The sequence below is a fragment of the Equus przewalskii genome, chromosome 8 (genome assembly GCF_037783145.1).
Source record: "Equus przewalskii isolate Varuska chromosome 8, EquPr2, whole genome shotgun sequence".
In the NCBI taxonomy this organism is placed as follows: domain Eukaryota; kingdom Metazoa; phylum Chordata; class Mammalia; order Perissodactyla; family Equidae; genus Equus; species Equus przewalskii.
In genome coordinates, this window is record NC_091838.1 from 47,178,968 (window position 1) to 47,203,300 (window position 24,333).

The 24,333-nt window shown below is 37.8% G+C and overlaps 1 protein-coding gene across 6 annotated transcripts in view; it reads left to right on the forward strand.

The window, feature by feature from the left end:
- The window catches only part of VPS13B (vacuolar protein sorting 13 homolog B), a 777,317-nt gene that overhangs the window by 720,742 nt on the left and 32,242 nt on the right, over nucleotides 1–24,333 (forward strand). For all 6 annotated transcript variants that reach the window (XM_070631834.1, XM_070631835.1, XM_070631830.1 and 3 more), the window contains exons 45-54: nucleotides 5,265–5,528; nucleotides 6,210–6,293; nucleotides 6,471–6,646; nucleotides 7,125–7,295; nucleotides 7,646–7,847; nucleotides 8,974–9,162; nucleotides 12,043–12,189; nucleotides 14,185–14,468; nucleotides 16,625–16,752; nucleotides 16,967–17,166. In XM_070631834.1, the coding sequence (XP_070487935.1) occupies nucleotides 5,265–5,528; nucleotides 6,210–6,293; nucleotides 6,471–6,646; nucleotides 7,125–7,295; nucleotides 7,646–7,847; nucleotides 8,974–9,162; nucleotides 12,043–12,189; nucleotides 14,185–14,468; nucleotides 16,625–16,752; nucleotides 16,967–17,166 (1,845 nt within the window). The remainder of the gene's footprint in view (nucleotides 1–5,264; nucleotides 5,529–6,209; nucleotides 6,294–6,470; nucleotides 6,647–7,124; nucleotides 7,296–7,645; nucleotides 7,848–8,973; nucleotides 9,163–12,042; nucleotides 12,190–14,184; nucleotides 14,469–16,624; nucleotides 16,753–16,966; nucleotides 17,167–24,333) is intronic.

Below are 24,333 nucleotides of genomic sequence, written 5' to 3' on the forward strand. Positions count from 1 at the left end.
CATTCAGACGTTCCCTTGTTGGGCTTTTAGATAATTTCTAATCTGTTGCTATAGTAAATCCTTAAATAAACATCGTTGTGTATAAATATATGTCCCAATTTCTGAATCTGTCCTTAAAATAACTTGCTATGAAATTTAATTATTGAGCAAAGGATATGAGTGTTTTTGCAGTGCTTGATGCATATTCCCCAACTGAAAAGATGTATTTTATTCTTTAACCAAAATTCATAGTTTTTTCTCACCAAATTCTTGTTAGGGCTACACTAATCTTTCAAATAACTAAATATGTATTTGTCCCAAAACTTCTGCTGAATTTCTGAGTTTTTCAAACCATTAGCATTTTTTTTTAAATCTTGATTTTGTAAAGAGGGGTTCAGAGCAGGACCAAAACAAAAAATTTCCATACATTGCAAGTTTAAGGAATCTTTTTAATCTTCCTCTCTGTTATTGTCAAATACACAGATTTTAAGGCATCTGGTGCCAAATCACTTTCAGGATTCTTCCAAATGTTATTTGTACTGTTGAATGTTAATAATCCTTTTCTATAGGGACTGCCTCTCACATTTTTCACTGCTTCTACCCTATTTATAATAAATACTCTTAAAAAAAAGTAATAGGTAGAATCTAGCCAAAGAGGAAAGGACTATTTGAAGAGCAATAATAGCAGCATAAGTGGCCCTCACATTGTATTTACCTTTCTAAAAGGAAGTGTCCTCTTCTCCCACAAGAGCTGGGAAAGTCCATTTTTCATTCCCACTATCATGGAAGGCACATACACAATTCATATTGTGAGTTTTAGCATTTCTTGTCCTAGTCAAATGAGATTGAGCTCTATATTAGGGCCATTTGAAACCTTAGCAGAGTACTGAAAAGTGGAACAGAGAAACAGCAATTCAGTTAAACTAGAATGAAGCAAACGGAAAGTGCTGTATACTGAATGCAGGTAATAGTGAAAGGTTTAGCAGGCCGCCATGCCAGCTTCAAGACAACTGCCACATGTATCCAAGCTGTGAAAAACCTTTGTAGTCAGTGATATTTAGTCTCTCATCTCTCTCTCTTTCCCCTTCCTGTGTCTGTCTTTCTCTCTCTGTCGCTCTCTCTCTCTCACACACACACACAAGCAAAAATTTATAATGTCTTTTGAATTGGGTTTAATTTTTTATTGTCAGGGTAGATTAACTAATATTCAGATTAGCTCCAGTTAGAGTACATCAGAGACATAGGATCTCCTCAACAAGTCAGGATAGGAAGGAAGACAGGAACCAAGCTTCCAGAAGAGCTTCATGGATTTCTGCCTCCCTCATATCTTGGCTTCTTTCCTTCTACCCCACCTGGGCCTGGAAATTTGCAATAAACCACAGCTGCCTAATTAATTACCAAGCCCCATTTGGGGAAGTGAATGTGTGCAGCTCCCTGATGTACTTTAACCACAGTAGTATGCCCCTGGATAGTGGAGAATTGGCTAAAGCTCATGTGAACAATGACGTTTGGTTATCTGTACCCTGCCTTTCCTATACCTCTCTCATTTCTCCAATTGAATGAAAATTGATCACATATAAAATTTCTCAGGAATTTTGTACATTATACAACTACTCATGTACAGGTATTTGCTTCCATGTTTCCCATCTCTTCACTGAAGAAAGCTGTACCACTCTAAAAACTTAAATGTATATATGTATGTATATATATATATATTTTTGTATCTTTATACATACACTTTTAATCATGGTTAAGGTATCATTTTCCAGTGCATCTGGTGCTCTGGAGTTATTCTTTAATATCACTACTACTCTTGGCACTGATCTAATAAGAGTTCTGAAACCTGCTAAGTAAAATCATATGTGGAAATCTTCAATACACATCTTTGTGGCTTTGGGGAAAGAGAGGAATTAGTGTGAAACCTGGAAATATGTATTAAAGAGAAACCCTACATTAGAAAAAATTAAGTAGCTGTCTTCAACTGATAAATTAATCTTGAAATTCTAACCATAATTTTCAAAATAAAGGTATTGTGAGTGTTGCCACTTTGAAGAAAAGCAGACATGGTTCTCACTGAACCCTACGTGGGAGCAGCCATGAAGAGCACCACTCTGAGGAAGTAGCCATTTTGGATTTTCCTTCATCTAAGTAGCCTTCCCTCCCTGGCCACTTTTAAGGGTTTTCTTTTTATCAAATTTGAAAACCTATTTAACAGGATTTTTAGTTGAAAATGAAACTATAAAAACCCACCAAGAGGATCTTTGTCTTTAAACAAAGTGAGTCCCAGATGGTTGCACAGATTCTGTGGTTTCTGTGAGAGACAGCAAAATTCTCTTCTAAATCTCATGGGGCCCAAAGGTTTTGAAGCAAGAGGAGTGGGCATATCCAGAGTCAGAACAGAGTGAAGTACTGCCTCAGAGCTTCCAAATGTTTATTTAAATTTAGGCGATGCTCTGGCATGGTAAGACTTATCTTGAGTGTCTAGTAACCCTTAGCATATACTAAAGAAAAGCTTGCTGCTAATTTAGGACTCATAGTTTGGTTGACTTTTGTTATTGTGAAAACGTTGTTTTTAAAGATGATAATGGCCAGAGTATCTAGGGGAAATATAACAGTTAAGCACAGCTTGATTTTTATACATGTGTTCCTTCTAAAGAAAATTCAAAAGAATAGATCATTGGAAAATAAATCTTTGATAAAATGCTAAACCTCACTATTCAAATAATGCAAGTTGAAACAACAATGACAATTTTTGATCTATCAATGTAGCAGGTTTGTTTTGGGTAAATCATAGTTCATTCATAAATAGTTATTAATATTTATTTGTGTAAAGATGTGTTAAAAATGAGGATTACAAAGTATTCTTAATGATATAGGAAAATATTTCATTTAGGATGCTTTCAGCTTCAAGTTACAAATTGGGCTTTTTAATCTTCATAGCAAGTTAATGAGGCAGATGCTATTATTATTCCTATTTTACATTTACTATCTCCTAACAAGAAGGAAGAAGGCAGGTTTGGTGTTGGTTAGTCATGCAACTCAGTGCTATATCTGCTTCTCTGCCATCCTCTTAGATTTGCCTTCCTGGTTTCAAGACGGCTGCAAAAGGATATATATATCCTTTCATAACATCTGCCATGAGAGAAAGGAAGGAGGGCTTTTTATTCTCAAATTGTCTCCCTTATTATCAAGGAGTAAAATCTATCCCAGAGCCTTTTAACAGTCTTCCCTTTTCATATTATTAGCCAAAACAGAGTTCCATGTTCACCCCTAAACTAATCATTGGCAAAAGGGAAATGGAATTACCAAAATTAGCTTGTACCAGTTATAGTACAGCCTCTGGGAGCCAGGGGCAGTGTCCACCTTCCCAGGGTACTTTGCTGCTTTTTGAGACCTAAACCAAATCAGAGTTTTTAATAGCAAGGGAAAAGAAAGGACCAGCTATTTGGAATGGAACCAGTGGTGTCTGCCACATTTATCTTATGAAGGGCAGACTTTATTCTCTTTTTTATGATTTCTAAGTTTTCTTAATTAGTAGGTATTAATTTAATGAGAGACAGACTGTCAGGGTGATATCAACACAGACTCTGGGCCAGACAGTCTGGGTATCATTGGGCAAGTTATTCAATATTTTTGTGCCTATTTTCCCCTTGTTAAGACAAGGAATCATAGTAGCACCAGTTTTATAACATTGCCGTGAGATTAAAAGAGTTAATTTGTGAAAATGCTCTGTATTAGTCAGAGTTCTCCAAAGAAACAGAACCAGTGGGATGTGTGGGGGTGTGTATACCATATATATATACACACACACACACACATATGTGTACATAGAGAAGGAGAGGGAGAGATTTATTATAAATTGGCTCAAACAATTATAGAGGCTGAGAAGTCCCAAGATCTGCCATCTGCAAGTTGGAGACCCAGAAGAGCTGATGTGTAGTTCCAGTTCAAAAGCCAGTAAGCTAGAGATCCAGTAAGACCTGATGTTTCAGTCTGAGTCCAAAGGCTGGGAAAGACCAATGTCCCAGCTCAAGCAATTAGGCAGGAGTTCTCTCTTACTCAGTCTCTTTGTTCTATTCAGGTCTTCAGTTGATAGGATGAGTGCCACTCACATCAGGGAGGGCAGTCAGCTTTACTCAGTCTACCAGTTCAAATGTTAATCTCATCCAGAAACACCCTCACAGACACACCCAGAATAATGTTTGACCAAGTATCTGTGCATCCCGTGGCCCCTTCAAGTTGACACAGAAAATTAACCATCACATGCTTAGACCTGTAAATATATTATATATATATATATTAGTTATTTTTATTTTATCATCAGAAAAATATTACAAATAAGGAAATCCAGATGTGAACGTCCTATTTTCCCCAATCATGGTGAATATTCATATTACAGAAGGATTTGCTTTCTAAAAGTATTTATTGCATGAGAATAAATTTTGCATTATCTTTTCAATTTCAACCAATTTAAGAGATACTTCTTAATGCCTCTATGAACTATACTCTTAGCTGGATAAAAAATTGGATAATTCCTGGGTTTAATGGATAATTCTGTGTGTTTTATAAAGATACATGCTTCCACACTGTAAGAAAAAGCTGAATAAAATAAAATATAGTTAGATATCCAAGTTAAAATTTGTTTGTATTATCAGTTTATGTAGAGACCTCTTATTGCGTAAGTGTGCGATAAACCCTTGGAAATCAGCTTCAGGAAATAAATTGATCACTATTGTCCTCTTGGCTTTGAGAGATGAAGTCTCGTTTTCCATCCCCATCCTTTTTGACTGCTACATTATTTGATACTGGTAGTTCACCCCTCCTGGTCAGTCTTTTCTCTTATGGCTTCAGCAACACCTTCTCCTGATTCACCTCCAGACTCCTTCACCCCTTCTTCTCTGGCTTCTCACCCTTCCTCTGCCCCTGAAGTGTTACTCAGTTGCTGGGTTTGAACCTCCACCCTCTCTTCCAGGTAAACTATCTTCTGTCTGTGCACATTTGCAAGGCTTTTATTTCTAGCCGCACCTTCGCTCTCAAACACGTGACCAGTAATTTCTAGGTGGGCACGGACTCTGCCTGTGTGTCTGTCCTTTGAATACTGCAAATTCAACATGACCAGAGCAAAATCCCTCCTCTCCTTCCAAGCCTCTTTTTCTTCTTGCACTCTCTAAATAAGCTAATGACTTCATTTTCTTTCCATTGAAATCAACATAGTTTACTCTGTTTGCACAATTCCCAACTTGTGAATTCTGAATTGATGAAACCTTATTTATTTTATCTATTAGATTATCATTTGTGGAAGACAGATCATCTGTAGTTACTTGTCTCAAAGCATAGAACTAAAAGTTGTTCAGCATTACTTTGGTCAAGATGGACAAGCTGTGGTTCGAGAACATTTTGACTGCCTCACAGCCAAACAGAAATTGCCTTCATACATACTAGAAAACAGTGAACTGACAGAGTTGTGTGTGAAGGCCAAAGGAGATGAAGATTGGTCAAGAGACGTGTGCCTGGAATCCAAAGCCCCTGAGTATAGCATTGTCATTCAGGTATGAGAAGTAGCACAGTCTAGAATAGAGCAGCTTTAAAATTAAAAATTTCTGATTATGTTCTTTATTCAGTACAGCACTTAATTTATTAAAATGTGATATATACAAAAGAGAGGAGACCTGAAATGGTATGAAAAGGCTTTGAACATTATTTCTGAAACTGTTACCTCCCTATCCCATGACAACACGGTTGTATCAGTTCCAGTAGTTCTTATAGCCAAGATACTGTCCTTCCCAGAAGGAGGCAAGCTATATCTTGAAAAAGATTCTGATGCACCAGGGCTTGGGGGGGTGAGGGCAGTGGTGAAGGAAGTCATCCTCACTTGTGAATTTTTGTGATGGTCTGTTACTTTTTTATCTCTTCCTTAATCTCCACTATCATCACTTTTGTTCCCTTAATGATCAGATCCTCTCTGTCATTCTCCCACTCAGTCTTGTATCAGTTTTTCCTCATACAAATCCTTTTGTCTTTATGGAAAGAACTGGCCCCATTGACTCATTATACATTCACTTTATGCCATAATGAAGTCTGTTTTTGCTTAGTTATTCTTTTTTTTAATGGCTTTTTTCTATAACTTCAAACTTTTTAATCCTCTAAACTGATACTGTATCTGTGCCTTATTTTGATTAATTAGTAAACTGTTTAGTATTTAATAGGACCCTTTTCTTTATCATGTGCAGGTGCCAACTTCAAACAGTTCCATTATTTATGTCTGGTGCACAGTTTTGACTTTAGAACCCAACTCTCAAGTGCAACAACGAATGGTGAGTGCTTTCCAATCCTAAAATATGGTATATGACCCTGACCCTTCCTGTTCTGAAATAAATTAAGGTCAGAGTGACCCAGGGAAGAGATTTATTACAAGTTTGTTTCAGCTTCAAACAGCTGGAATACTGCAACAGAGCAAATATGAAAGTTGTTCTGTCTTTTTATTTTTATAGATTGTGTTCAGCCCTCTTTTTATCATGAGGAGTCATCTTCCAGACCCCATTATCATACATTTGGAGAAAAGGAGTCTGGGATTGAGTGAAACACAAATTATTCCAGGAAAAGGGCAGGAAAAACCACTGCAAAACATAGAACCTGACCTTGTACATCACCTGACATTTCAAGCAAGGTACTGAAACAGTCCTTACATTTTCCTAAGAGAAATTCAGTAGAAAAGTAACCTTGTACTATTGAGGGGGAGGGGGAGGATAGAGTTTTTTTTGTATGACGTATCTTATGAGAATGTTATTTTTTAATTGCCCTGCCTAGTATTCGCTTCTATAGTTTTAGATAAAATTCAGCCTCTTTCATTAAGCTTAGAAATAAACAAGAGAGATCATCAGAAAATGTAATTCGCACAATTTCTTTTGTGGAAGAAGAGATGAACAGAAATCTCACCCAAGCTTGGTGGGGAGAAATGGGGAAAAAGGGGAAAAGCCAGGGCCCAGATCCAAAAACTGTGTTATCAATCCCTAAGTCACCAAAAGTGGACTCAATCTCAAAAAAGTATCGGTCTATAATACATTTGTAGTCAGATTTTTTCAATAAATTGTAGACCACTTTAGAAGTCTAATATTTATTCTTTTTTTTTTCTTTCCATTTCCTAGAGAAGAAGAAGATCCTTCACATTGTGCCGTTCCCATCTCAACATCCCTCATTAAGCAAATAGCCACTAAGATACATCCTAGGGGCACAGTTAATCAGATCCTGGATGAATTCTATGGGCCGGAAAAGTCCCTTCAACCCATATGGCCCTATAATAAAAAGGATTATGACAGGTAATGTTCTCCAGCATTATTTTTCTACAAACATTTCTCAATATTAAGAAATAAATGACGATTCACAAAAATGTTAGCTACCATAAAAAGTGGTTAAAAAAAGAAGATATTTGTATGTTATATCAGATTCTGACCTTTTACCATCTAGTAGATGTTGGATTGCTTTACTCATAATCTAGAACATAATTGCATGAAAAGTTCTTTCCCCTGGATGCACATTCAGCATTAGATGACTCTGGTGTGAAGAGGTGTCAGATAGGAGCGTGGTATGTGTGGAATCCTTAAACATATTTCATGAATACTGAAGTTATCATATTTTATTGAGTCTCTTGGATGTGCTATTTGAACAGGAATGAACAGCTGAGTCAGTGGGATAGCCCAATGCGAGTGAAGCTGTCAGTCTGGAAGCCATATGTTAGAACCTTGTTGATAGAACTTCTACCCTGGGCCCTGCTTATCAATCTGTCCAAGTGGGACCTCTGGCTATTTGAAGGAGAGAAGATTGTTCTGCAGGTTCCTGCTGGCAAAATTATTATCCCTCCTAATTTTCAGGTATTATAATTTTTTTAACTAATATGAATTCTTTTCTTTCAACAACGAGCTTTTATTCTGAGGTTGCATTTATGTTCTTAACAGAATGAATCAGTTGTGGAAAACTGTCCTCTTAGATGCATATGTAAGGGGTATGGAATGTTCTTTGATATTCAAAGACATTTCAGATGTCTTTTTTTCCTTTTGCCCATCAGCAGTATTCACGTTTGAGTTATTGTTAAATTCAGTAACTTGTACTAGTTACATTCTCATTTCCATTGTATACAGGATATTTGACGTGCATTAGGACCGGTCTACTCAGGATATAGTAAGGTTGTAGAGCCATCCATATTTTGTGCTTACCCATCTCCTAGATATTTTTGTGGTTCCTACAGAAATTCTCTGAGATCTGCAAGATGGGTAAGAATTGAGGATTTCTGAGCAACCATTTTTGTCAGGGCCTTCTTTCCTTTATATGTGAACTTGGATGGATGTCCATAATCATGATGTCTACCCAGTTGTTAATAATAACGACATGGAATCATTACTGACTCAAGGGGGAAACCTAATTGCAAAGCAAAATTTCACAGGAAGATTTTATATTCCATCATAAGAGAATTTTCTTGATAAGCCTGGCTCATTTTAAGAAGACACATAAATCTATAAGAAAATAGAGTACAAGGAACTCCTACACAAAATGTTTTCCTGATATAGAATAATTTGAGAGTCTTTTTTTGAGCTCCAGTTCATAAACATCTTTATTCAATTGTATTTTTCCTTTTTTTAAAAAAATAATCAGATGATGTTACCTTATGGAACTGGAATGTTGACCTACATGGACCTAATGTTGCATATTATTCTTTTGTCAAATGAAATGAAACTTAGTTTTTAAATCTTTGGTATTTACAGAGTAGTCACAGTTGGGGTTTGTTTTTGTTCCCCCTTCCATAAATATGAGTTCTATTGTGAATCAAAGGAAACTTTTGGGTCTAAAATAAAATATATATTGCCATTACAAAAAATAATAATAATAGATTTGGTTGCCTAAGTAGACCTATTATAGAATATTTTAAAAATTTCCTGTGAATTGAGGTAAAAATATCAAAGTTAAGAAAAATATTTCATAATTGAAACATTATTTTTCCAGGAAGCTTTTCAAATTGGAATATACTGGGCAAATACCAACACTGTGCACAAGTCAGTAGCAATTAAACTGGTCCATAACCTGACATCTCCAAAGTGGAAAGATGGAGGTAATGGTGAAGTTGTGTCATTGGACGAAGAAGGGTTTGTTGATGCCGAAATAAGACTTGGTGCTTTCCCAGGACATCAGAAGGTAGGCTCAAAGTCTCTGTGGCTCGGAAGAAATAGCATACCATCCCCTCAACCTATATAAAATGAATCTACCCTTTTCTTTTTTAATCCCTTTTTGGTATTACTTGTTCTAGACAATTTATAACAGTGAAACACATGATTTCTGAGACCTCTCTGTTTTACAGGGGGTTTTTTTCCCTTTAACAGTGACAAAAGCTGTGTCACATAATTTATCCAATAACGGCTCTATTTCAAAACACTCAGCAGTCACTTGATATATCATAGGTGAGGGGAAAAATGAACTTATTCCAAAATATCCACAAATTATACTTGGCCTCCTTTTTTAAGAGCAGGAAGTAGAGTTGCTAACATTCTGAGCACTGGGTAAAAAGACAAAGACTCCTGCAGCAAAGTTTATGTTCCTGGAAAGGGCATCCTGAGCAAAATGATGTGGATCAATTCTGATTTTCCCATAGAACCAGTGTTATAAAGAGGGAGTTGTATGTTTGAACAGGGGACTGGTACCCATGTTTTTAAAGATAGGAATACAAAAAACATAATCAGTTATTTAACTAATATGAATGGTGTGTGCTTTTCAGCATAAATCTTTTCTGAAGTCTATGAAAACCAATTAAGCTGAATAATATAGTAACAAATCACATTAAACTGTATGTATGAAAGTACAGTATCATAGTGTACCATGTAGAGGTCTCATGCTGTGCTTAGTAATAGCTTCATTATTTTAACTGTCCCAAATCAGAAAAAGAAGGGATATGACATCAGAGTAGTATAATTCAGAATGGCCTTTCTCTGGGGAGAAGTTAGATTTTGACAGGCATCTTTGAAGAACCTCTTAAGAAAAGTTAGGGTCATTTGGTGACTTTTTAAAAATAAATTTCTCTGATACAAAGAAGTTGATCTTTCTTTAGTATTCAAGGCTGGTATCCATTTCCTCAAAGTTGTCTGGGCAACACATGTTTATGCTCTGCTGGCCAAAATACTGTAACATGGGTATAAATGGCAAAGAGCTGTAAGCTCTTTGTGAATCACCCAAAGTTGAATAGTTGTAAGTTGAGAACTACCATCAAAACCTGGAAAGAATGTTATGATATACAAACAGCCTATACCTCCAACACCTCACAAGTGGCCACAGCAAGTGCTGAATAAATGTTTGTGAATGAATGAATGAACTGTTGGAAAATGTATATATTATTATATATTTATATCTCATTATTCTTTAGTAGTGAGTCTTAGACTTTTTAGTCTCAGAGTCCCTTTATACTCTTAAAAATTATTGAGGACCTCCGAAAACCTTTTTTTTTTTTAATGTGGGTTGTATCTATTGATATTTATCAAATTAGAAATTAAAACAAAAAACTTTTAAAATACAAGAATAGATAAACATACATTCCATTAGCTGTGAGAACGATGACATCATATATCATATAACCTCTGGAAAACGCCACTGTACACTCATGAGAGAATTAGAGTGAAAAAGACAAATAGCATCTTATTATTATTATAAAAATAGTTTTGACCTTTGGACCCCATGAAAGGATCTCAAAGACCCCTCACCCAAGAGTCCCCAGACCACACTTTGAGAACTGCTGACCTGACATTACCACTTACTAGATGGGTATCTTTAGGGGAGTAATATCTTCTCTAAGCATCAGTTCCTCCTGTAACGTGGTAAGGTAATGAGATAATACATATTAGTGATAAACAGCAGCACCATAGAACCAGACTGCGTGATTTCCAACCCCAACTATACTTTGCTTTATCTTTATGACCTTGGGCAAGTTACTTAAGCTTTTTGTGCCTCATTTTCACCTTCTGTAAAATGGGGGTCATAGTAGCTACCCCATTTGGGTGTTGTGAGGATTCTGTGAGTTAATATGCATGAGACACTTAACACATGTGGAGCATGAGAAAGCAATATATGAGGGTCCATCATTATTGTTTTCTTCATCGTCATCATCATTGTTGAAGTTCTCAGAACTCGCCTCAGTCTATATTAGACATTCAGTGAGATAGCTGCCGTGATGAGCATGAGAAAGAGGAGGAGGAATGCTTAACAGAATTCTTTATGTTGAAAAAAAAAGATTGGCATCTGTTTACATTATAAGTGCTTTATAGATAAGTATTTTGTGAGAGAATTGGTTAAATAACTTGAAAACAAGTCTCTGTTACTCTAGAGTAACAGTGAAAGTAACTTCTTTGTAAAGTACCCTGTTGTAGAGTAAATAGTGGCCCCGTTTAGGGGTTAGGACATTTTTGAGACTGAAAGGGGACTTTGAGTACTCTGAAACAAGAAGTAAAATTGGTACTGTCCTGAGCAAACTAATAGATAAAATGACCTTTTAAAAGTAATCAAGAGGTTTTTTTTTTTTTCTCTATGGGCCGGCCAGGTGGCGCAGCAGTTCAGTTCACACATTCCCTTTTGGCAGCCTGGGGTTTGCTGGTTTGGATCCCGGATGCAGACCTACACAGTGCTTATCAAGCCATGCTGTGGCATGCATCCCACATATAAAATAGAGGAAGATGGGCACGGATGTTAGCTCAGGGTCAGTCTTCCTCAGCAAAAAGAGGAGGATTGGCAGTGGATACTAGCTCAGGGCTAATCTCCCTCAAAAACAAAATATATATATATATATATGTGTGTGTGTGTGTGTGTAATAAAAATAATAAATACATTGAAAAATAAAGAAAAATAAAGAGGTTTTTTTTTTTTTTAAAGATTGGCACCTAAGCTAACAACTGTTGCCAATCTTCTTTTTTTTTTTTGGCTTTTTCTCCCCAAATCCCCCCAGTGCATAGTTGTATATTTTTAGTTGTGTAATCAAGAGGTTTTTATATGCCTTATAATATTTTAAAAATTACTCTGTCATCAATTGTCTTGCAGTTGTGTCAATTCTGCATTTCCTCCATGGTACAGCAAGGTATACAAATTATTCAGATTGAAGACAAGACTACAATAGTCAATAATACTCCATATCAAATATTTTATAAACCACAGTTATCTGTCTCCAAACCCCATTCTGGAAAGGAGGTAAGCAATTCATAACATGACTGATTTTTCGTAAGTTTTGATACATGAACAATAAATAGCATAAACTTTTTCTAACCTAGAACAAATAAAAAGCTAACACTGAATATAGGTAAAGAGAAATTCATTTATTTTTGGTTTAATTAAAACCATGGATGTCATCATCAGCACTTCCAAGGTAACTAATGAGCAGAAATTCTACAAAGCAGCAGATCCTGACACAGTGCTGGGTTAGTGCTGCCTGCACTCCATCTGCTCAGAGGCTGCAGCATGCTCACTAAACCAAAGGGAAGTGGTCCTGAGGACTGGTTCTTGAGTCTCAAGTCTCGTGGAAAAGAACATCTGCCTCACAGGCAGAGGTGCCTGGAGGAGCCACGTGGACAGAAAGCTCAGCCCCAACTGAGCCACAGATCTGGGAGCATTGAGCTCTGTGTCCACAAGGAGAGTAATATGAAAATGTACCAGCTGATTTATATTAACATCTCAATGGCAGAATACACGGAAAATGAATCCAAGAAGGATTTTTGGTTCAGTTCTTTATACAATTAAAGTGAACCGTTAAATTTTGAGAGAGTAAGGAGATATTTTAAAAGGACTTCAAAACAGAATATGCTAAGTGATGCTATTGTTTTATGCTATTGAAACTCTCATATAGGAAAGTATTATCTTTCTTTCACTTTGTCTGTGTTTATTGTTATCCCTTACTCTCACCCCCCCAAAATTACATTAGAACAATAAAATAGGATAAAAATCTCATTCTTCTGAACTTAGAGTGCATTGTAGTATTTACAAAAATGTCAGAACAGTAGAATTTCATCTTGGTTCATTGAAGTATTAATAAAATAAATAGGTGACCAGCAGTACGCAGTTGGGAAACGCAGGTCAACAGTGTTTGCCTCGTAGTGAGGACCCAACAGAGAATCAGCATGTGTCCTGATAGTTCTGCTTCTCCCCACCGGGGGGCTTCCTGAGACACTGGGTCAGGGCTTTCCACACTGACATTTCCTCATCTGAAAATGGGTATAATTTTGTATTCTTGCAGGTTTTTGGTGAAGATTAAATGAGAAAATATGAGTTAAAAGGCTAGGCTTTCAGGAAATGATAGTCGCCAGCAGCCACCACAACACCAGCATCACAATGAACTCCTCATTTCCTCGGCTTCCTGGAGAGAAGGGGAAGGCCCATGTTCTTCCCTGCAGCCGAGGAGTGTCCACTGTTTCAGCCCTGACCTGCTTCAGGCAGGTGTGGGAATTTTTTAAAGACATGAGAATCCCTAGCCTCTTAGGAAGACTGTGTGAGGCAGTGGGAAACACACTAAACAGGAGGCAGGAGGCCTGGCTTCTGCCTGGGCTTTGCCACTCACTGGCTTTCTGATTTTGGACAAGTCATCAGCTCTCTGGAAATCAGCTTCCTTAGCTGTGAAAGAGGAGGTTCAAGTAAACTGTCTCTAAAGGTCCTTTTTAAGTCTCAAATTCTGACACTCCCTAAGGTGTTAGAAACCAGGTGGAATTCCAGCTGAAAGTTGGGATCAGAGTTTCCTCCTTCCTCAGGATGGGCCTTCAACAAATTTAGTCTTCTGAGTTCCATATCCCAATCAGATCTCCTCTTCCCAAGGTTCCCCAGGGTGCTGCAACCTTTCAGTTCAGCCATACCTGCCCAAGAGGACTCCCTCTCCAACACATGGCATTTCTACCCCTTCAGCATCTAGGGTTTTGTGATACCTGAGGGATATTGAGAACTTTGCATCACCTTTTAAACCACCTCAGCACTATCGTGTTTCATTATGCCTAAAAAAGCAGACCCTGCTCTCACTGCTTATAATTGTGTCATTAGGGCTTTCTCATGGGAACAGGATTTCTAATATTCTCATGTCCCCCACCTGGCCACCTCCTGAGAATACATAGTTATGGCTTGATAGAAGTTGTACTTTAAAAAGCTTGACTTCTCTGTATTACTGCAGTGAATGTTCTCTCTCTATATTGTCTTTTCTTTTTTCAGTGTTTTCACGTTCCAGACAGTGCTACTTTCAGCATTTGCCCCGGTGGTGAGCAGCCTGCTGTGAAATCCAGCTCCCTTCCTTGCTGGGACTTAATGCCTGACATCAGTCAGTCACCACTGGATGCATCTCTGCTTCAAAAACAGATCCTGCTGGCGTTTTCTCCTACTGCAGGTGCCGACAGCTCGCAGTGCTGGAGCCTGCCAGCTATAGTTAGACAAGAGTTTCCCAGACAGAGTGTGGCAGTGCCCTTCAGGAATTGTAGGGGAAATGGATTCTGTACCAGGTACATTTTTAATGGCTTAGGATATTGTATACAATTGGGCAAATGTTATGATCACATATGGGTTGCCCCAGTGTACTACTGATGAGATTTTCTCTTGTGCAGCATATATTGGGGGAAAAAGATGATGTTTGGACTGTAGAATAGCAGCGATATATAGTAATAAAAAGGTTACCTTTCTTTTACGATTTCTTAGCCGTTGTCAGATGATAAGAAGTAAGGGTTAAAATATGAGAGAGTTAAGTTGGAAAACCTTTTTTCCCCCCATATTTTACTTTTACTTCAAAATGGAGTTTTTCTCAAAAAGTCATTAAGAGAGATAACTTAGATAAACACAAGTCACAGAAGACTCTATTCTGTGGCTGTTCCTTCATGCAAGTTACTCCAATTACCAATTACCAGTTATGCAAGTAACAACCACAGAATCAAGCCAGAGACATGTAATGGTTTGTTCATACTGGACTTTTAATTTTGTGGTTGTTTTGCATGCAGTATATCCTTTCTGTAGCTGTCAGGAATACCTTATTTATGGTATATGTAAAAAGTGCAATAGAAAACATATTGTGATGTTATGAGAAGTACCTTATTCTCGTGATTATGAATTTATAGGTTTCATTTGAGATTTTAGCCATCCTGACGTGCTGATGTATACAGAGATTTCTAATAGTAATGTTTTAAAAGATAACATTATCATAAGGGTTTGTTTGCTACACGCATCTCTCTTCTTTCACAACATTCACAAACATCCCTGATTTTATACACTTTTTATCCCTAACTCTGGAGAGAAGTGGTTATCCCTATATTCTGATTGGAGAGTTTAAGTGTGGTGAGTTTAAGGAAGTATTTTTCAAAGTGATGTGAACCTACGTCTAAAAAACAAAACTTAGTTTTAAAACTGAAAGACAAAATTTAAAATAAAATTTCATTTGGAAATTATGTTTAAAATTCTAAGAATTATAGGACAGGATTTCATTAATATAATTTAATCTTATCTATAAACATTAAGCTAGTTATTAGATTGAAAGCACCATATGTTAGTCCTGGCCCCCAGCTTTCTTGGCTATCGAAAAGAAATTCTCTAAGGGTGGCTTGCCCAGCTCTCTCAAAATTAGGCTGGGGAAACAACTTTGGTGTTAATCCAAGGACTGCATTCTGAAAGTGAATTCACTTCCTACTGTCCCATCTCCTCCTCTCTTCTCCCCTCAGCCCAATAGTGTACATTGATGATATGATGAATGTGATTTCTCCAAATGCTAATGGACAGTTCACTTTGAGATTTCAGACAGATACAGTCTTTGGGAAGGACTCACACTGGTGAACAGGATAAATGGTGAATGAGAAATTCTTTAGTGCTTCATTGACCCTTTTTAATCAGCATTTTAAACTGAGGGCCATGTTTGGCAAATACCTAATCTGCTTGATTAATTGGAACAATCAGTCCATGTAATTGAAACTTCAGAGAGAATTTGTTTTTCCGGCTTTGATATGGAATATTATTTGGCAGTCTATTGGTCTGAATTGGAAAATTTCTCTCTCTCCATTGTAAAGGGCAGCCTGTGCCTAGATAGCAGTTTTTCTAATGCCAAACAATACAGGTTTGTTCTTGGTAGTCAAAATGGAGATCCTGTAAAGAATGATGATCTTGTGAAAATTAACAACAAACATTATAAGCCTTTAGAATAAAAAAAGAGCAAGTACCCAAATTCTCTAGTAGTCCTTCTAAAAGCACATCAGCTCCTCCTTTGCCAAAATTTATCAAGCACTTTTGAGGAAGAAGGCACCCTATCTGAAGAGTTTAAGGCACATATGCATAGAGGGAAAAACAGCAGGAGGAAAAGTTAGCACAGGTTAGCTGTAACTCTCTCTGAGTAGTAGAAGTTATGCATTATTTTCTTTTAAATAATTTCCCCACTTTTTGAATATTTTTTGATAAATATATGTTATATTGTTGGAAAAAATCAGTAAACCATATAATTAGTATATAGCAGTTAGTAGATGAGAGGATGGTCTCCTTTCTCTGGAAAACGTTTCTTCTGATCTGTGAAAGAGAAGCTGTCATAGGGTTCTGAATATTGCAAACCTAAATAAGCATGTACCATGAGAGAAAGCATTCATTTTTTTCTAAACCATTTCTGTCATTTAATCTGATTCTCTTCTAGGGCCATTGCACTGACATATCAAGAACATTTTGGAGTGATTTATTTAACCCTCTCAGAAGACCCTAGTCCTCGAATAATTTTCCACAACAGATGTCCAGTAACAATACTTATAAGGGAAAATATTAGAGGTATATTTTATAGCATTTAATTTAAATAATACAAAACCTATGTTTTTTCCAGAGATTTTTGATTCAGTAGTTACCTGTGATCCTATGAAGAATGTTTAAATAAAAGTATTATTCATCCCTCTTTGAGAAGTTTCTCTTGCCACATTATGTTTAATATTCCTAAGTCTTTGTCTTCAAGGCCTAAGTTTGTATATGCCTTTTTTTTTAATTTTAGATATTCCAAAGTTTGAGGTTTATTGCAGAAAAATTCCTTCTGAGTGCTCAATTCATCATGAACTGTATCATCAGATTTCCAGTTATCCAGACTGCAAGACCAGAGACTTACTTCCTAGCCTCCTTTTGAGAGTAGAATTGCTGGATGAAATAACAACTGAGTGGAGTGATGCCATTGACATCAATAATCAGGGAACACAGGTCAGTGAGCCATGTGTGTCCTGCTAAGGCCCACAGAAAAACTCCCTTTTCTAAAATTTTGCTGATTGTCTGTTTTTAAGCATAGTTTTCTAAATGCTGAACTTTTTGTCTCTTTGCAAGGGTTCGTGTGTATCCATTTTTATATTATCCATAATGTCCTCATTATGTTAGAAATTCTCAAACACAAGTATGTATCTCCAAAGTATACTATACAACTGTTTACTAGAGAGGAGCACTTGGTAAAAGCAAGCTCATCTTGGGTCTAATCCAAGGTCAAAAACAAAATAAAATTGTTAGACTTCTCTGTATAGAAGGTAGTCTGTCCAGATTTTAGGACAATCATAATACCAACCTTAGAGTAATGCTATCTTTTGAAAGTTTACTAATTTTAAAATATATATACTTGTACTAGTAGTACATAGAACTCTAGAAATATAAGTACAATTTTAAAAACTTGAACAGATTAAATGTTCTGATTTGTCTCTGTCTTACTCTGGATGTTAGTGGTATTATTTTTGTCAAACCTAGCACTTCATTTCTGTGTAGGTAAAATTTACCATTTTTAAGTGTATGATTCAGTGGTATTGAGTACATTCACAGTGTCGTACAGCCGTCACCACGATCTATTTCGTCATCCCAAACAGAAACTCTGTACCCGTTAAGCAATAACTCCCCATTCTCCCCTCCACTCAACCTCTGGTAACTTCTATTATACTTTCTGGCTCTGAATTTGCCTATTCTAAGCACCTCATATACGTGGAATCAAACAATAGTTGTCCTTTTGTGTCTGGCTTATTTCACTTAGTGTAATATTTTCAGGGTTCATCCATGTCGTAGCGTGTATCAGAACTTCATTCCATTTTATGGCTGAATAATGTTGTTCTGTACTTTTTCAATGTTCTTTCACATCTATTAGTTCATTTGATCTTCACAACAAGCCTGTGAAATAGGTCCCATTGTATTGGCTACAACACACATATTAAATTTATAAATATATTTATAGTAATAATAACGACTGTCATTTAATGATCACTTAACTATATGCCAGGCATTGTGCTGAGCACTTTACAGTCATTCTTCTCTAACCTTGACAACAGCCATACAAGATAAGTCTATCATCTCTATGTGATAGAAGTGAAAACTGAGACCTCCAGATGTAACATGGCCTAATATATTCCCATATATTATAAGAGAAGGAACTAGGGTTTTATCCAGACCTACCCAATTCCAAAGCCTGTGCTCTGAATGCTACTGCCTTACCTGGGATTCCTCCCTTCTTCCCCAGTAATGCTGGCACGTTCTTTCTCAGCTCTCACGAGAGTCTCTCTTTTCACTCCTGTGAAGTCTCCTCCCCACCCCTGGGACCCTCTACATACTCATAGAATATTAGTGATATTTAATTGCACTTATTTCTTTAAATGATTTCCTACCAAGTCAAGATTCCTGGCACTCAGATACCAGCCTTATTCATCCTCAGCCTACAGCAGAGTGCCTGTCAACACAGTAAGATCTTAATAGATATCAAATGAATAAATAAATGACTGAATGAATGAATGAGAAGGTAGGTTACTAAGAGAGATCATGTAAAAGAAGAAAGAAGGGTCCCAGGCCTAACCTTGGGAAACTCCAACATGTAAGTAAATATTGCAGTAAGAGAGACTGAGAAGGAACGAGCAGAGTGGGAGGGAAAGGACCTGGGCAGGGTCGAAATGTGGAAGCCCCTGAAAGAGAAAGTTTACAGGCTGTCAGATGGTGGAAAGACGGAAGCAAGGTAACAATTAAATTACAAGTTCAGAGTGAATGGAAGTGAGGAAGTGGAGGAACAAGTGAGAATTGTTCTTTCAAGGAGTGTGGCCATGAAGCAAATGAGATCAGTGGGGAGGAAGTTACTTATATACTGTAGGAAAGGAGTCAGTCAGGGAGTTGCCCAGAGAGACAAATCCAAGGCACAAGGAGTGTAATTCTGCTTGAACAGAAGGGCCACGTCCTCTTGTCTGACAGTAGAAAAGAGGTGGAGATGGGCACAGGTGTAGGTAGAGATGTTTGGAGGGATAGGGCTGGAAAATTGCGTGAATTGATACTCAGTGGCTTTAAGTTTATTGTGAAGCATGGAATGAATCATCTATAAGAGAGGGAGGGAAAGGGGTGGGGGCCTGGGGAGAACAGTAGCTCTGGAAACAGGTGAAGGACATGGCCAGGCACAGGTACAAGAATGGCCCAGCGGCCTGGGGGCCACGCTCACCTTGGAGACCTGCATTTGTAGTGGTCCCAAACTATCCAGGGGTATGATTTCCATCCGCAGTGCTCATTTAATGAACAATGAAAATCTCATGGATCTGTGTAGCCTCAGGAGATGTTCCTGGTCTCCAATACTAATTTACAAATAAATATTGCAAGCTTCTCAAGCGTCCCTGAACTCTCCTGCATCAGTGTGAAGATTTTTGAAACCGTGCTTATATATGTCTAGGGAATTCTTTACCACAGGCATTCTGCCTGCCAAACCTTATGTGGGGGATTCCCATTCACTCTAAATTTCTTCAAATCTCTGTAGTCAGGAATACTTCAAAGCTAAGGGGAGTTACTCTTTCCAACACCTTTATCATCCCTCATCTGAGGACCCAGCAAAATCTCATGTTCCCATTAATCTTGGAGGAGCTGTGTGCCATATGTCCTGCAGACCATGGTTTACTTCCTATTCTGGAGGAAGATTTGTTTCAGACCCTCATCGACATCTTCTCAGTAATACACCAGGACATATAAATCACTGGGGAGTGAAGGGAGCTGTGTCCTCTGATGAAAGGAAGCACCTCCTGTAGGAGTGAGTTTGTCTGCCAGGAGCCTTTCCTCAGCCCTGGGTCTGAGGCACGAGATGTGAATTTCAAAGCTCACCTAAAAAAGTAGACTTAAAACATCGTAAAATCCCTATTATGCCACAAGGAAGAAAACTCCTTTAGCTTTTGTCAGCCATAGATATACCCCTTGCCTCGATTTTATAAATAGGACAGGTGTCATGTTATATAATTTTGAAATGGAATATGAGAGGGAATATGCACAAAATAACCTTATAATCACACAAAGAAGTTTTCTTTGGATCAAGAGTTATTGGGAAGACCTGATAGCATGTAAGAATCACAAAATTCTGATTGTAAAGTTGGTATGGATTTTCTGGGGTTGTGTCCCTGGCCTGCATCTGGTTAGAAGACATCTCAGCCAGAGGCCCTGAAGTGGTAGCTGGTACTCTTATCCATGATTTGACAGTGGGTGGTAGCCTGACTGTAGGGAGGAAAAAATTGTCAATAAATAAGTGAGGCATAAAAAATAAGCTTACATTGTTCATTTTAAGTCATAATTTTGATCCTATCAGGGAAATAGTTTAGAATCCTGTTATAGTGTATGGGATTTCAATTTCTGGTAGTCAGAAGCCTTATTTTTATCAAAGTTAGGCAACATTCTTATGAAAAATTCAAAACAAAAAGATAAAAACATAGTAGTTACTATTTAACTAATATAAACATTGTGAAGCACACTTTACTTATTCAATCAACAAATACTTACTGAGTTTATAATCTGTGCCAGACATTATAACTTAGTGCTGGGACTCCATAAAATATAGTGAACAATGTGAAACACTGCTCTTGCCCTCAAGGAGATTATGTGAGGAGGAGATAGTGAAAGTAATCATATAGGTCATTGTATTATTGTGAACTCTGATAAGAGCTATGAAGGAAAGACACACTTGTGTTGTTAGAGTGTACAGCAGACTAGTTTGAGAGGCCAAAGGTTGTGTTTCTTGGTATGAGACCTGGCATCTACGCCTTCAAGGAGGAACAGGCATTAAGTAGACAAGAGAGTGGGAGATTTTTCTTGGCAGAAAGAGCAACATATTTGAAACTTTGGTGCTCAGAGAGGGATCATGGTCCTTTTGAGGATCTAAAGGCCAGTGTGGCCATAGTGCCAGATGAAGGAAAAGAGGGTAGGAGAGGACACTAGTGAGGTAATTCAAGGCCAAACCTGGCAAGATCCTGTATCTCCAATCAAGGATTTTGTTTTTATCTTAAGAGCCATGGGAAGTCATTGAATTGTTTATGAAAAGCAATTTCTGAGCCATTGAAATAGCAATAAGAATGAGCTGTTTGAACCCCAAAAAGCAAATTAAAATTATCCCTTTGCAGGTGAATTCTCTTCTAAAAAGATCCAGTAAATTCTCATGATCTTTGACTCTTAGCAGAAGTGTTCAGTGGGGTCATTGTCATTGAAGTTTTCATCTCAAATAATGTAGGGGGTGTGGCGGGGCTGGGGAATGACAGTCCATGTTTGTATTAGCTTTGTACCACTTACAAAGTGCTTTCACAGCCACAGTCTCCATTCTTGCGTTCATTTATTCAACAAACTTTTATTGAGGGCCTATCAAGGGCCAAACCCTTTGCCCTGAATAAGGCCTAATTCCTGCCTTCAAGGACCTGAGTGACTAAATAAATGCACTCAAGTGTAGTAAGTCATAAGATAGAGCCCCTGATCACCTCAAAAATTCTAAGATAGGGCAATAATTTTCGTGTTTCTTTTACTGATGAGGGGATTGAGGCATAAAGAGTGATCAGCTGGGTCTTTTATAACTAAGTAAGATCAAGCTGGCACCTGGATCTGCTCACACATGGCCCAGTCTTGTTTTTCCTACACCAAGCTGGGTCACTGTCTGGCCTTTGCAGTCCCGCCCTAGCTACAAATATTGCTACCTGGAAGTTCATGAAAGCACAGGTTAGAAGAGGTTTTCTAATTTCCCCCTTTACCTTGTGCAAGAGTCCCATGACGTCTCACCTCAGAAGACTCCCAGTGTCATAGTCATGGCTTATTCCAGCAGTGACTATCAGAAAGTTTCTGCTCATATCTCCCTCTGTAGCATCCACTCATTCATCCTTGTTTTGCCCTCTGAGGCATCATAGATTATTTACTTCCCCTTTAATACAGCAATATTACAATTACATGAAGGCAGCTTCAACATCTTCTCCAAGTGTTCCCTTATCTGGGCCAAACATTTCTAGTTCCTTGAATCATTCCTTCAGTAAATGTGATTTCCAGACCCATCACCAAGTTACCCTTGTCTGAGCACTCTAGTGTGTTATGTTCCCTTTTAAAAATCTGGCAGCCGGAATTACACATAGTATTCTAAATGTGGTCTAACCAGCTATTACTTCCCTATGCTTGCATTAATAAAGTAGAAGATTGAGTTAGCATTTTATTAACGAGTTGAGACTTTGTTATTATAGAACTGTGGTCAACAACATCCCCCACATCTTTATCATATGATTTGCTGTACAGTTGACTTTTTGAACCCTATGACAGGACTTTACATTTATCCCCAATAAATTAAATCTTGTTGCTATTGGCCTAGTCCAGCTAGTTGGAATCACTTTTTAAAAAAAATTTGTGATGCTGTCATCCAACATATGAAGTATCCCTCCCTGGTAGCTTTACGTCATCTGTAGATGTGGTAAGCATGCATTCTACTTATTCATCCAAGTCGTTAATAACATGTTGAACAGGACAAGTCCAAGGTCTACGTGCTGTAGTGAATCACTAAACACTTCCCTAATGCGTGGGTTCAGTCAGCCACTAACACACCAAACTCTACATTTCTTAAATAAGAAAATGCATCTAAAAGCACTTTTTAAACTATACTGGATAAGATATTTCTTATCTTGCTTACAAGAATGTCATGAGACACTTTGGTAAGTGCCTTGATGAACCAGGACTTAAATATGTAATCAGTCCATTTGGTGCAGATCAGACAGAAGTAACACTGAGCGTTAATGCTTAAAGAGAACGTGCTGTGTTTAGGGATTCCCCTAAAATATTTTTCAGTAAATGTACAGAGGGAAGAATTACATCCAGAATATCTGCTATTTTCTTTTCATCCTTATCCAACCTTTTCTAACTTGGTCATCTTAGAAATTCATCTCCTTTCTCTTCCTTTCTGGGAGATCTAATTCATCTAATAGCTTTAGCTACCAGCTATCACCCATTCACCCCCAGAGATGTATCTCTGGTCCCCACATCCCTCCCAAACTCCAAATTTGTGTTTCCAGCTTCCCACCAGACATCTCCACCCGAAAGATCTATGATCATCTCAAACTCAACACACTGAAATCAAAGTGATCCTTTTCTATTCCCTGAGCCAGCTTCTCCTAGAGTCTCTACTTCAGTTAATGTCATCACCATTTTCCCAGTGTAAAAACTTTACATAATATTGATATAAATTCATATTGAATGCCTGCTTTATGTCCAGTCCTCTACAAATATTGTCATTAGTCCTATCGTATCCCTTAAAGGCAGATGCTATCTGAAGCTCAAAGAGGTGAACTTACACAGAGCAAGTGGACCTGGGATTCAAACCCAACGGTCTTGCTTCGAAGCCTTTCTTTTCTGACTGCATCCCACTGCCTTCCTTTCTCTCTCTTCACCCTCACATCCAGTAAGTCACCAAGTTCTGGGAGAGATTCCTCAGAAATGTCTCTGTATCTACCCCTTCTCTCTGACCAGGGTCTACTTCAGGCCTTTTATTTGTCATCCCTCTCCTAGATTTTAGTGGTAGCCCCTTAAAGTGTGTCTCTGTTGTCAGCCTCTCCACCCTCAAGTCTATCTCCACCACTATCACCAAAGTGATTACTAAAACACAGAGTCCAGCCCAGAAAAGGTTCTCTAGTCCAGTAGACTGCTTAAAACAGACCACTCCCTGAGACCAAGCAGGCTACATATTACTCCCTCTACAGGTTAGGGTTCAATCCCATAGCACACATGGAAATCTCTTTTTCCCTTCAAAGTCTAAGTCTTGAATTCTTCCATATCATGGTTTTTCTTCTTAAGATATTATTTTACAAACTGCTGAGTCTGCAGATATAAGTAGTAAATTTCAAATTTATTCCTTCCCAAAATAGGAACTGAAATGTTTTTTGATTTTTAGCCAAAAGTCAGCAGAACAAATACGATGCTTAATTAGCATATCTTCAGATCAATTGATGGAGGCTGAGACGTCCCATGATATGCTGTAGACAAGCTGGAGACCCAGGAAAGCCATAGTGCAAGTCAGTCCCAGTCCAAAGGCCTGAGAACCAGAGGAGCTGATAGTATAAATTCCGTTCCAAGGGCAGGAGAAGACAAGATGAAATGTCC